This window comes from Brienomyrus brachyistius, chromosome 7 (assembly GCF_023856365.1).
Source record: "Brienomyrus brachyistius isolate T26 chromosome 7, BBRACH_0.4, whole genome shotgun sequence".
Taxonomy (NCBI): domain Eukaryota; kingdom Metazoa; phylum Chordata; class Actinopteri; order Osteoglossiformes; family Mormyridae; genus Brienomyrus; species Brienomyrus brachyistius.
In genome coordinates, this window is record NC_064539.1 from 24,292,619 (window position 1) to 24,306,190 (window position 13,572).

At 50.1% G+C, this 13,572-nt stretch overlaps 1 protein-coding gene across 1 annotated transcript in view; it reads right to left on the reverse strand.

Moving 5' to 3' along the window:
• LOC125745778 (WSC domain-containing protein 2-like) overlaps positions 1-13,572 on the reverse strand; it is a 46,379-nt gene that overhangs the window by 8,272 nt on the left and 24,535 nt on the right. Inside the window, exons 2-6 of the mRNA XM_049018975.1 lie at positions 12,411-13,233; positions 6,433-6,547; positions 5,386-5,570; positions 2,418-2,539; positions 514-688 (exon numbers count right to left, since the gene is read on the reverse strand). Coding sequence (XP_048874932.1) covers positions 514-688; positions 2,418-2,539; positions 5,386-5,570; positions 6,433-6,547; positions 12,411-12,774 — 961 coding nt within the window. The 5' untranslated portion in view covers positions 12,775-13,233. The remainder of the gene's footprint in view (positions 1-513; positions 689-2,417; positions 2,540-5,385; positions 5,571-6,432; positions 6,548-12,410; positions 13,234-13,572) is intronic.

A 13,572-nucleotide genomic window follows, 5' to 3' on the forward strand; every position in this document is an offset into this window, starting at 1 on the left:
TTCTGCTCCTTAAAAGTCTTAGGGTCTGGAACCCTTGCAGAGCTGAAACAGCAGCCTACAGAGGGTCTGCGGAGATCTTTGCGGCGTTGACTGGACGTGGCGCTCTCAAGCTTAAAACACACAATCCGTGTATCGTGGCATAATAAACACGGACAACACCTCTCGATAAGAACCTGTGTGGGGAAATTTCTTGTAATAAACAGCAGGAGACACACAGAGGCATTTTGTCATCCAGTAATATCTGCGATGTCTCACTCATGCGAGATGTGCTCATGAGTCAGTGCTGCAATGCATTCTGGGAAGTCAGGGTAAAAGCCCTTGTGTTCCCGGTTTCCACAGCTGCCGAGAGGGTTGCTACGACTGCTGATGTCGCTACACATAGAAGGAGGCTGTGTGAGGACACACTGTTCACACAGTGGGCACTCAGCCTGCCCTGGACAGCTGCTAGTGAGTGAGGTGTCGTCTCTGCGACCCTAGTGACGCCGTGACGGTGCGTACGAGGAGCATACACACCCTGCACCTGCGTCTGGTACACCAGGAAGTAGTCATCCGTGCCGCAATTCTCTGCCTCATCGCCGGGGCAACACCGCTGGCACATCTCCTCGTCCTCCCGCTCGTGCAGCGAGAACTGCGCCGTGGGGAAGCCGCATCTGCAGAGCGGCCCTGCCAGGATGGCCAGCGGGAACTCCTGAGGGCCGGAGAGCCGGGCTGGTTTCATAACAGGAACTTCTGAGTCTCCACACAAAATCTTCTGTATAACCAGCCCTTAGAAACCAACCTAAAGCTTTCTTGCGATCTTTAACCCCAACAAGATGAATCTTCAGCCCCCATCCTTTAAAACCGACCTTCAGAACTGGCCTTTGTAACTTACTTTCAGAACTCAACTAAATCTAAACACACCTTAAGCACTTTAAGTTCAGTGCATTAGGGGCCTGTGCAGGTGTCTGGAAGTCAGTGCATTCAAATTCCGTAGCCAGTTAGATTACTTTTGAGCCCTTGAGCGAGGCCCTTAACGCAAACTGCTCCAGTGACACTGGCTGATCTGATCCTGCTCTCTGACCCTCACTCACCTTGGACAGGCACACTTGCTAAATAGACGTCATGCCAAAATGCATTCCCTCCTCAGGGAACAAACTAATAGAGACACATCCATGCATCCCTGAACCCTTTTCTCCATTCCTTTAGAAAAACTCCTCATAATGTTTGTCCATGAATAATAACACCATAAATTTACCGCCAGCTAAGCAGGCTGATTCCGCTGGGCATCTGTTTTAAAAGGTTACTATTCTCATCAAGCTCTCACACTGCCGAGGCAGTCAGAGTTAATTCTCTGGGCACGGAGAAGCAGCACCGCGTATAACTCTGCTTTCTCACCCCGAGCACTCCAGAGGATGCTGCCTATCAGAGACACTTTGTCCAAACTGGAATAGGAATATAAAGAAGCGAACGATCGGGGCCATGGGGAGCACGGCTAGGACTGAGAGAACCAGCGTGGGGGGTTTCAGGGAAGAAAGAGAATGAAGGGTGGCTTGGGGACACACAGAAGGGGGGACAGACAGCTGGGGGACAGACAGCTGGGGGGACAGACAGCTGGGAGACAGATAGCAGTGGGAGAGACAGCAGGGGGAGAGACAGCAGGGGGAGAGACAGCAGGGGGAGAGACAGCTGGGAGACAGATAGCAGAGGGACAGACAGCAGGGGGACAGACAGGAGAGGGAGAGACAGCAGAGGGATAGACAGCAGAGGGAGAGACAGCAGGGGGGACAGACAGCTGGGAGACAGACAGCTGGGAGACAGATAGCAGAGGGACAGACAGCAGAGGGAGAGACAGCAGAGGGACAGACAGCAGGGGGACAGACAGGAGAGGGACAGACAGCAGAGGGAGAGACAGCAGAGGGACAGACAGCTGGGGGACAGATAGGAGAGGGAGAGACAGCAGGGGGAGAGACAGCAGGGGGAGAGACAGCTGGGGGGACAGACAGCTGGGGGACAGATAGCAGAGGGAGACACAGCAGGGGGACAGACAGCAGGGGGAGAGACAGCAGGGGGAGAGACAGCTGGGAGACAGATAGCAGAGGGACAGACAGCAGGGGGACAGACAGCAGAGGGACAGACAGCAGAGGGACAGACAGCAGGGGGACAGACAGCAGGGGGACAGACAGCAGAATTAAACCTTTCTGATGTGATGAGTTTTGAACTGATCTGCAACAGTTTAATTTTCCTTCGTGATTTGAGGCTCCATGTCAAATTCCTACATGTATTTTTCTTTTCACACTTTACAGACAGTGTCTCACTTCCCATTACATTTCCGGACTTTAAAGCACATATCTCCGGCTGGGACTGACCCCCTGTTGTAAACACAACCGACCGGGAGGGGGGGGGGGGGGGGTAGCAGTGAGGAGATCCAGATCCCTGACCTTCTCTGTGCAGAGGTCCACGCACTTGTCGACAGACATGTTGAGGATTGCCGCCGCGATGGGGAGGGCCAGGGTCACGTTTTCAGGTTTCTTGAAGCAGCCTTTGAAGACGGCGCTCCCGTCTATAAACACACACACACACACACACACAAGTGCGATATAAAACAGTTCAAGGTTTGTGTTTGATACTGAATTAAGTGGCCTCAGATAACCTTGAATGTAACCTCTGGCTCAGCAGTCAGCAAACAAAGACTCTGATTCACATGCCACCATGTACAGCAGCCAGCATTCTTGTGGCATTTTACTTCCTTGTACTTTTCCTGCCGTCATCCTTTTTTTTTGCTTCGCCTTGTTGGAAAATATCGCTCCGCTTGAGTCACAAAGGCCACTTTCCCCTATTTGGTTTAAATTCGAAAGTCTCTGCCTCATTTCATTACGGTAGAAGTGTCGTATTTCCAGCAGGATTAATTTAATTCTGCAGCTTCCAAACCCATTGCTATCAAAAGCTAATAACCTGACAATTTGGGGGACGTTGAGTATTGTTATAACGCCAAGAAATCGACCGTTTAGAACTTTGCCGCTGTAAAGATCAACGGCCACTTTGGTTTCAGGGATCTCCATGAGAGCCACTTCTTTAAAAGTCTGGTCACTCTTTCAGATCCCGCAGGTGGAGGACATCTAGACCACAAGCTGTGAGAGGGAATCGCATATTTTTGTTTCTCTGCAAAAAGAAAAAAAAAATCGGCCTTGAGTCGAAGAAGCAGGTCATATGGGATGTCGGGAGCTGCTGGAATCAGCCGTGCCTCTTATTTTTGGTCTTGCGCTAGAAACAGACTAGATAACAAGCAGACAGCAGCGGTGACGCTGGTCAGCTTTAGCTGGAGGCGTCTTTGCCGAGACAGTCCCTCCCGGCCAGGAGTCTGACTCGCACCTCGTTTGTGAAGCTGGATGTTACCTGGGGTGAGTCGGACCTTAGCAGCAGAACATCATCACGCTTTCCTGGACAACAGGCTTCTGCAATGAGGCTTGACGTTCTTACAAAAGACCCGAGAATGAGTATATGACTATGTGCTAATCAGCGTAGAGCCATCGGCGCACAGCAATCGGAATCTCCACATGCCAGCTTATTCCAGTTAAACACGTGGACGGCCTCCATTTAAAGATCCAAAAGGGAATTTAAGAGTCCCGCATACGCTGCGAGCTGCCAGGCCGCATTAATGCGGATACGGATGGGAGATGTCTTCACCCAAAGAGGCCGACAGCTCGTCCTCGTGGTTCAGGTACAGGGACCTGCACTGTAAGCGGGGCCTCGATGTAGTCGCCCAATGCTGGCATTGCACCATCATGCACCATCAACGAGCCGGGGACAGACAGGGGGAATCCCAGAGGGCCCAGTGAATAGGGTGTCTTTAGCGACGTTGCCATGGTGACCATCCACTTTATCAGTCCCCAGTGTCAAAGCAGGGGAGAGGCTGCAAGGTCTCCTGGGTAACTGTCACAGTAGGGCGTGTGTGGTGCAGTCATTTGGCCTAACAATGAGTAGCACGATATCCCGCTTTAGCCAGTGCTACGGTCCAACAATTAAGTGATGTAATGTAATGACTGTAAAGCCAATCCTAACATTGTATATTACAGGGAGGGGCACAGATGCTCAGGAGTCATGTGACAAGCTTGTCGATTCTCTCTTTCTTTCTGCTGTCATTCCTGTTTTGCTTCTCCCCTCCTTTTCTATAGCACATCTTCACTACCGTCCCCAAACAGAGACTCTCCTGCTTCTTCCTAATCCCCGCGTCACATGATCCTGCCTGGGGCGAGTCTGACACAGATCCCTTTGTGGCGCATGATGAAGTGCTCAAAAAACTGCGCTGACTCGCATCCCCGGTAATGTGTGAGAGCTGAGTGAAGTCTGTCCTGCTGACAGGAGTGCAGGGACGTCTGCTGGTCACGGCAACGATCTACCTCCGGCTCTGGAGTCTCAAATCATCTTCATTAGGGTTACATGAGTAATGGGCCATTTAACACCTCAAAGGACGAGAATCTAATCAAATTGAAACAATAACAGTCAATCACAAATTAATTTACCCCCCACAAACTACATTTTATAACAGGCCAGTCATTGTTCTGCTGTTTAGCTTCTGTTCCCAGTTATATAGACCTGTGTTGTATGCAGCAGGACTTGTACCCACTGCAGCAAAGGTCCAGTTAGGGACATAAGAGGCTGAAAGTGCAGCACATACCCCTCCCAGACTGAGGGCCAAACGCCCAGAATGTCAACAAATCATGCCTTAGCTCTGCTTACCTGGCATTTGTAAGAAAGATAATACCAAAAAAAACATATAAATGCACATACCCTGATTCATTGTATTACTGTAATGGGTATTTCACGTTCCATTTCTTACAATAAGCGTAACTGCATTAAGAGTAAATAATTTGACTGCGTACCACATATATCAAGCTAAAGTGGCATTTTGCTTGATAATCCTGGTCAGCACAGTCTGTTCTCTTTAGGCGTGGAGCCATTGTACTTTAAAAAATCATATTTGTACAACATGGATTTAACTATTTGCATAATAGCCATGTGTGTCTGTGTGTGTCTCTGTGTGTGTCTCTGTGTGTGTCTGTGTGTGTGTCTGTGTGTGTTTGTGTCTGCCTGTGTGTGTGTCTGCCTGTGTGTGTATGTGCTTGTGTGTGTCTGTGTGTCTCTGTGTCTGCCTGTGTGTCTCTGTGTCTGCCTGTGTGTGTGTGTGTGTGTGTGTGTGTGTCTGCCTGTGTGTCTCTGTGTCTGCCTGTGTGTCTCTGTGTGTGTGTGTGTGTCTGCCTGTGTGTCTCTGTGTCTGCCTGTGTCTGCCTGTGTGTCTCTGTGTCTGCCTGTGTCTCTGTGTCTGCGTGTGTCTCTGTGTCTGCCTGTGTGTCTCTGTGTCTGCCTGTGTGTCTCTGTGTCTGTGTCGGCGCACACATGTGGACTCACAGCGGCGGGCCGAGTCCTGGCTCAGCTCCAGCCGGTAGATGGAGAGCCGGTTGGCTCCCCCGCAGTTCTTTCCCCTCTCGCCTTTGCATTCCATGTTGCAGTCGCCCTCTGAAGCATTGACCGCCTGGATCTTGTGGCCGCAGTAACACTCAGCGCCGAACTCCAGTCCCGCATACAGGTAGCCCCTGCCGCGAACGGGGAGGGCGGGGGTTGAGGAGGAGGCACAGAGGGAAGTGGAACCAAACCAAGACGAGCAGACACAGGCCCAAAAACGCCTCCATGTGGCCTGTAATGGTCCATTCTAACCCTAACCCTTCTCAGGACTCCGCAGAATCCGCAGCATGATTACTCCTCTCTATGCTGCATGGCCGCCGCTCATTACGGACGGGCTATCGGCCACGGCCCACGGCCCTTAATGTTTTCATAACCCAAGCTTGGACTGTAAATCGATGTTTACAGGGTGCCTGAATCAATCATTCCTGCCTCGCTGCTTTCCACCTCCTAAGTACCTCCACGAGCCGTTTATTTTGGACCAGGGACGTGGGATGCCAGTTGATTAAAGAAACTGTCCCAGCCCAATTAAATGTCCCCCTCAAAGAAAGCCTGACCTGTCAATCATCTGCCCTGGCATGTGTGTCCACTCTGCTGTTTATTCACTTGCTGTCATTCCTGCCCACGTCACGGATGGGGGGTGGGGGGTTGGGGGTGGTAGAAGGCAGACTTATAGGCAGATTTATCAATACCACCATTTTTTCTGTACTCCAGAATTTTCTTCCATAAAAATAAGCATTTATTAAACGCCTCGCACTCATCTACAATACATGACCTGAATTTTCGCTGACTTCCTACATCCCTGACCAGCCGTTTTTTCGGCATGTGTGATTTGCCAAACCCAGAGACAGGATCATCTTCCAGGTGTTACGGTTGGGCTGCTGATGGTACCACCACCTACCGAGGGCGGAGCCAGCAGAGGACATTTCAAAAATGTTTCAAGGAAAACTGCAATTCATGGGAGGCACCTTCGCATTCCAAGAGAATGTATGGTACCTCTCGGCGCAGTTGTCCTGGCAACGGAAGACCGTCATTTTCTTGTAGTCAAAGAAGGATGCCCCACGGAGCGCCCTCTTGTGGGTGTTGTCGGCATAGCAGCCAAGGTACGTTGCTGTGGACACAGGAGAGACGGGGAATTAGATCAGCAATGCCCAACCATGCCAACATCACATACTTACTAGCACTTCGCTTAACAGCACATATAACCCACTGGTAGCTGTTCCTGAAGGCCATGGAGACATGGATGGTTAAATTGAGACATGAATATACCTCCAGAGCGAGTGAGTGAGGCTCAGGTCTGTCAATCCCCATGACTGACGGCTCTGCGGAGTCTTTTGTCTGGGACCTGTCAGTGATGTGGGACGCCAGTGTCCTCAATCGCAGCTCTAACCCTGGGCCGTAATCCCAGGCCGTAACCCCGGCAAATGCTCTGTTAGCAAGTCTTATCGCCACTTTTCGAGCATGAAATCGATCCCCGGGACAATGTCGCAGATTTTTCAAATAGAGTAACTTCGTCACTGAAGCGTTTTAAAATAAATTATATTGAAAAACGTTTGAATAAAACATTACTATCACCGCAGTCACTGATGCAGGCACTTTCGAGGCCAGAAGTGAATATTAAAATTTAATTAATACATCACTCTGCATCTTAAATACCCTCCCCCCTCCCAGTTCCTGCCCGTGTGATTGTAATTCACCACGGTGCTCCCAGTGCGACTGGATGATGACAGATAGTATGAACGGCGATTTAGAGAGTGGCCCGTTTTCAGGTACCTGCTCTTTGTAGACTTAATAACTGGTCGATGAAACATCTTGTGTGGATTGAATCTCCCTTAAATAATTCAAAAAGTAAAGCAGGCCGCATGTAGAGGATGAAATAATGTTTCTGAAAACTAAAAACCAGTTTATTTCCCCCTTTCTGTTCTTATTTAATGTGACTCTTTTATGTGCCTGTTGTGCTTGTTCTGGGCTTTAAGTGTTGGTCCTTTTTGTCTCAGAATATATCATTTTTACCCTTTTGCTAATTAAAATTGAAAGGAACTTCTGTAATTAAATATCCTTCTATTCTATTACAGCTGAAAAACAGATCACTGAAGCACTCAAAAATAAGACTAAATTGCTATAAAATTGCCCCAGTTTACATTATGCGTAATTTTACTGATTTGTTCAGTTTTTATCTATAAACCTGGATGCGTCACTGCAGTTCAGGGAAAGAGTCTCACTGAGATTCGATACGCAGGTTCCTCCAGAGTCCCAAAGACAATGACCTTCAGATAACAGGCTGCGCTCGTTGGCGACCAAACCGCCCGCTCATCCTGCAGCGAGGAAGGGCAGCTTTCAAAAAGTCTTTCCACTCAGCAGTCTCGCCAGATAAAGGCCAGAGTCACTGAGAATCGCTTGTGGTGGGATCTGATAAGCAATCTTACATGCATATCTAGTTTAGGAATCTGCTTTCACACACGGGGAAAGTAGAAACATCCTATGGGAGAAAAGAGGAGAAGAGGCTCCATATGACAGCATGTCCTGTTGGAAGAAGCGGGACATTCAAGCAGTTCACAACCAGATCAGGTGGCCCAGCAATCTATCCCAACTGCCTTCTTCTTTTCCTGAGATGCAGACTGACGGACATGGATCTGCTATCATCTCCAGGAATGAAAAAAACGAGGAAGAGCGAAGCAGTGATACAACCATGAAGACTGAAGTCACGCCAAGGGGCGGCAAGATGCTAGGAAGGTTTAATGGCCACAACCATCCTTCCGTGAGCTTGACAAGGTTGGCTGCCAGCCAGGCATGACCTGCCAGTCAGTCATGTGACACTGGAAGGCGTGAAGGATTTCATCACAGCCTGGTGCAGGGACTGGGATTCCAGAACAGAACCGATTACCCAGGAGGTTCCACTCACATCCCTGAAAACCACTTACTGCAGCTATCAATATTGAGATGACCTTCAGACCGTCACCTTTACTTTTCTGTTCATCTTATATAATTTGCTCGTGGTGAAGAGTGGAGAGGTGAAGGTCGTCGACACACCTCGGGATCATCTTGTGATCCCAGCTCAGGATCGACCTGCCGCTGGTGGAAAGCAGCCATGCGGCATGCTGGAAGTATTTGGGCCATAAGGGGACGGTCTTGACTCTGAAAGTCCCCACCAGAAGAGAGTAACGAGTGGGTAGACAGGGGGAAGACGGAGGGAGAGAGTGAGAGAGAGAGAGAGAGAGAGAGAGAGAGAGACTCTGCCGTGATAAGTTCATTGAACATCAGCATTTGACATCTCCTCTCTGGGAAGGAGAAGGAAAAACTGCCATCGAGCTCGAGGGTTAGACTAAGGAAATCTCATCCTCTGACTGGAACATGCCGAGGGGGAAGACGCTATAAGCCAGTGAGCAGTCAACCACATACGGATGTCCCCCCGCTCGCACCAAACTTGTGGTTCATTCCACAGGGATGAACCAAATGGGTTCAAAGTGGGGACATGCTAGGGTATTTCGCGGAATAAACCAATATGCAAAACGAAGGTGATGTGCTTGCCCACGGGCAATAAAACCGATACGTGGGCAGGTTCAGCTGCAGCTGGTCAATCCGCCATCCTCTGAGAAGGAAGGAAGGTGTAAAAGGGGCCCGATGGCTGGGTTCCTGGTTTCACTAGCTCTGCGTGCACCTTCTACATATCAAAGGGGGTCTGAGCCTGGAGGCCTGCCAGGATTAGCACCGGTGACAAAATGAGGGACAGTATTTAGTGCTGGCTATTTATCTCTGTCGCTTCCCCCCTCCCGGGTCCGATGCCGAACCGTTAGGGCTCTCTGACAAGCCGACTGCAGCTCCAGAATAGTTCCTTCTCAAATAGCTGCGATGCAGTTACCCTCCTCTCCTCTTTAAAACACATTCTAGTGGAATTATGGAGACAAAAACATTCTATTGTGACATTCAGTGGTGAAAAATAAATGATGGGGAAGGGGAAAGAGGCCCAGTCAGTACATTATTAAATGGCTAAAGTTTCATAATTTAATGCCATAAAAGAAGTGATTAGAACGAAGCCTCTTTCTCTGCACCTTACAGGTGGGGTTTTGGCTAAAGGAGGCCAGCATGGTCAGCTAGCGGTCACCACTGCAGCCTTACATGCACCATGCTGCGACGCCGGAATCCCGTCTGTGTGCTTTGTATGATCCTCACGATGCAGGCACAGCTTTCCTCTGGGCACATGCTTTCCTTCCCCAGTGCTAAGACAGGCAGTTAAGTGAACCGATGTCTGTAAATTGCCCATGGTGTGTGAATCAGTGCCCTTTCATAGACTGACGTCACCAGGGACGGATTACGGACCGGACCAGCGGGGCCGCTGCCCAGGGGCCCTTGGGGTGCAGGGGGCCCGTGGGGCCCCTAGCCCAAAACAATTTGCAACGCTTATCAACAATGTATTTTCGTTTGTCTATTTTAGAGGGCCTACATTCTTTGATCCTCTGCCTACAAGGGCCCCTGACCCTATAGGGAGGGCGTTTGGCTGCCAAGGGCCTATGAATTGTGGTGGTTGTGGTGGTGGTGCTGGTGGGGGGGGGGGGGGGGGGGGCCCTCTCGAACGTTTTGCCCAGGGGCCCACACAACCCATAATCCGTCCCTGGACGTCACATTCAAGAAGTACCTCACCCTTCCACCTACAATCCAAATAAAGCCAGAGATTAACTGGCATCTCTGCATCACTCACAGTGTGTGAGCACGTGCCCTGGGCTTTCTGGGAGACGTTCCAGCCCCCCCCGTGACCCTAACCAGCAGCGCGTGTTAGATATATGAATATATCAGTTTGTCATGAAAATGAAGCGAAATGTGCTCCTCAGTAATTATTACTATTTTTAATCAGGACAGTATTCCCTGAAAAGCATGGGTGAGATGGTAGCTAAGAAGATCCAGTAGGTACCCCTGACAACCTCTAATATTCAGCCAGTAGAGAGGCCACAAGTCCTCTGTCACTCAGTGGACGAGGCGATTTTTCCAGGAGTTAATTACAGCGGACGTGTTGCATATGGCTGGGAATAAAGCGAGTACCCAGCACTGCTTTCCACCGGCCGGCAGGCCATCTGCTCGAAACCCCGTGAATGCTGCACTGGATTAGCCTAATGAGATGTGAGTGATACGATCTTTAAACGAGCCTCTTTATCCCCCCACCACCACCTTTACCGGCGGGTAGCGTGAGATTTCCGGGCACAAGATTTAAACCTCTCCGCAGACCCGGAAACCATAAACAGAACGTGAACAAAATGTGTTGCTGGATCTCTGGCAGACTGTTTAATAATTCTTGGGGGGTTTTTTTGCCTCATGCTACACAACAAAAATATAACTAAAACCCAAACATTTTAGCTAGCTGGCGCTAAGTGGGCAACCAGAGTCTCTCAGAGACTAGTAGCTACAGAATTCGAGAGGTAGTTTACATGAATGTTACGGTTTATTTCCGAAGTGATTTAGATTAATACGTTTTGAAATACATGGGACAAGACAACTGTGCTTAGCCTCTGATATTAACTAAAAAAAAGTTTCATATGCAAAACCCTGGAGCCAATCAGTGAAGGAGTAACACAGACGTGGTAGCCCAGTATCAAAGCAGGTTGTTAGTTAATGCTTGTCGCTATGGGTTTGCTCCTTGCCGTCGTGACAGGCTAAGCTCTGCTAGCATTTATCTCTTATGCCTGTTAGGGCTTTTTTTCTGGAGTTAGAAGCTGTCTTGGTTGCTAGCTTCAGAAGGAAATTTGTGAAATGCATTATGCATTAATATGCTGATCCAGGGTTCATGTGTATGGGAAATCAACACCGAGACAGACGGGCAATCACACGAGCAATGCAAAGACACACAGATACACACACCCAAGCGCCTGGGAGCAACGGAATCTGATAACTCGCATCCGTCAGACTTCACTTCAATTACCGCAACGCACCACAACGCATCATAAATATGCATTTACCATGCACTGTGATCAGGGACATCACGGCTTCTCTACTCGAGGGCTCTGAGGCTACTGCTGAGGTGCCGTGTTCCCACGTCGATCTGCACACGCTCCCTGATTTTGCAACTAAAAAGGGGCCGTGGCAATCAGCTCTTTCCGTGGCTCGATCTCGGGAGGCCATGGGATAGATATGAATAACCGCATCGCAACATAACAAACAAAGGGAGGCTATGCGGGTAACCTTATCCTTTGCTTAAAAAAATGCTAAAAAATTTAAAGGGCAGCAAGAAATACAGCAAATTATTTAAATGCTAATCGCATGGTAATTAAACGTTGACCAGACTGCAGAGTATGTGAATAACCCACAGCAGGTTCCCCAAGAAGTCCGTTCGCTTAGCCCACATTTTTATCCAAAGCGACTTCTTTTTTTCACCCATTTACACGAATATGTATTACACAGCAGTGATTCAGGTTAAACACTTCGCTCATGGGTAAAGCAGCAGAGTCCCTCCGGGGGCTGTAACCGTGCCTGGAACACGCTCACCTTCCGATTCTCAGCGGTTGCCTGTGTCTCTCATTTATTTCAGATAAACCTTCCTGGAAACCAGTCACTAGTCCCACATGTTCCACGGCGCAACGTGCTGTCATGCTGCTACATGAGACGTGACCTCACATTAGCATGGGGGGGGGGGGGGGGGGAGGGGGTGGTGTCAGGGAGGAAGAAACAGAGTTACAGAGCCATTGAAAAAGGTGATTTCAGGGGTTTGTGTCTGACGTCGAGGACACAAACACGGGGTTGGATGTGTTGGGTAATATGATAAAAAATACAAGGCTAAAATGGAGATGGCGGGTGGGAATGGTCAAAGCAGCCAACCCAAACATTATATTGAGAATTTAAAGGATTTAATGCTGGGAAATGGAATAATGCAGAGTAGTCTAGAAAAGGGACTTTTGTGGCTATCCCGTGGAAAGTTCCAGATACCAGTGAGGTTTGGCTACATGCCCCCACGCCATGTGACCCAGAGTCCAATGTGGAGAGCCACTCACCTCGCCCCTCCTCTGAGTCTTTCATGCTCCGCCCCTTTAGGGCACGGCTCCACCCCCCAGTGTGGTCTCCATCTCGCCCTCCCCTCACGGACAGATCCTGGGAGTCCTGTTTCAGCCAGGGTGGGTTGTACCTTCGCGGGGGCTGGCGGCCCTCTCTGAAGACCCTACTGATCAGCCCAAGGCCCCGACCCTCTGGGCCCCCCCGGCCCACCTCCGGCCCGGACCCCTGAGCACCCGAGGCTGTCTCTCCGGCACGCAGGAAGACCAGGCTGCCGCCAGCCGTGAGGTAGAGGAGGACGAAGGAGAGGAAGCGCAGAGGTCTGCGGCGGACATAGCGGCGGAGCCTCAGTAGGGTGCGCGCCATCCCTCGCCACCGCGCCGCCCAGATATGGTGAAGCCAGCGCCTGCTGACCTCCGGGGCTGAGCCTGTGCTCCAAACCACCAGGTAGCACGAGACACAGCAGCGCCACCCAGAGGGGAGGAGGAACCTTAGGGGACAGCTGGAATCTCACGGGAAGCCACAGCTTTCAGAAAGCATCAAAAAAAAAATGGACGTTCCAAATTTTCCGTGGTCGGCACTGGCTGGCATGGTCCGTTTTCTAATTGGCTGAAAATTTCTAGCCTCCTAAGAGAGCCACAGACGCCCTCATAGTGTGAACGATGGGTGTCCCTCGATGGGCTGATAGCTGCCGGCTTGACCCTGCTCCTGTCCCAGGACCGGTAGACTGCTGTGGGCTTTAAGTGGCATGATGTCCCACAACTGGCTGGGCAAAAGGATGGGCCCCCCCTGCCCAGCCCTGGATCTAGAGGGCTTCTTCACCACCTGAAAAGAAAAGAAAGGAGAAAGGACAGACAGTGGGCATTAATTTAGCAGCTACCTCACTGGCCTTGCATGTAAACAAACGAGGTTGTTAGGCCTAATGATTTAGCACAACGGACAGGAGGAACAGCCAAAGAGGGCTTGGCAAGGGGATGTCCACCGTCAATGGTACTGTTTGGGGCGCAGCGTGTCACAGGAGGTAATTAATAAGAAAAAGTCCAGAAATAATTCTGTAATTACCTGTGGCAGACATCCCAGAAGGCAAGGAGGCCTGGATTGAAAAGAGGCTAATTTCGTGCGAGCCCCTTGTCATTACATTGAGGTCCCCAGGGGCTACAGTCG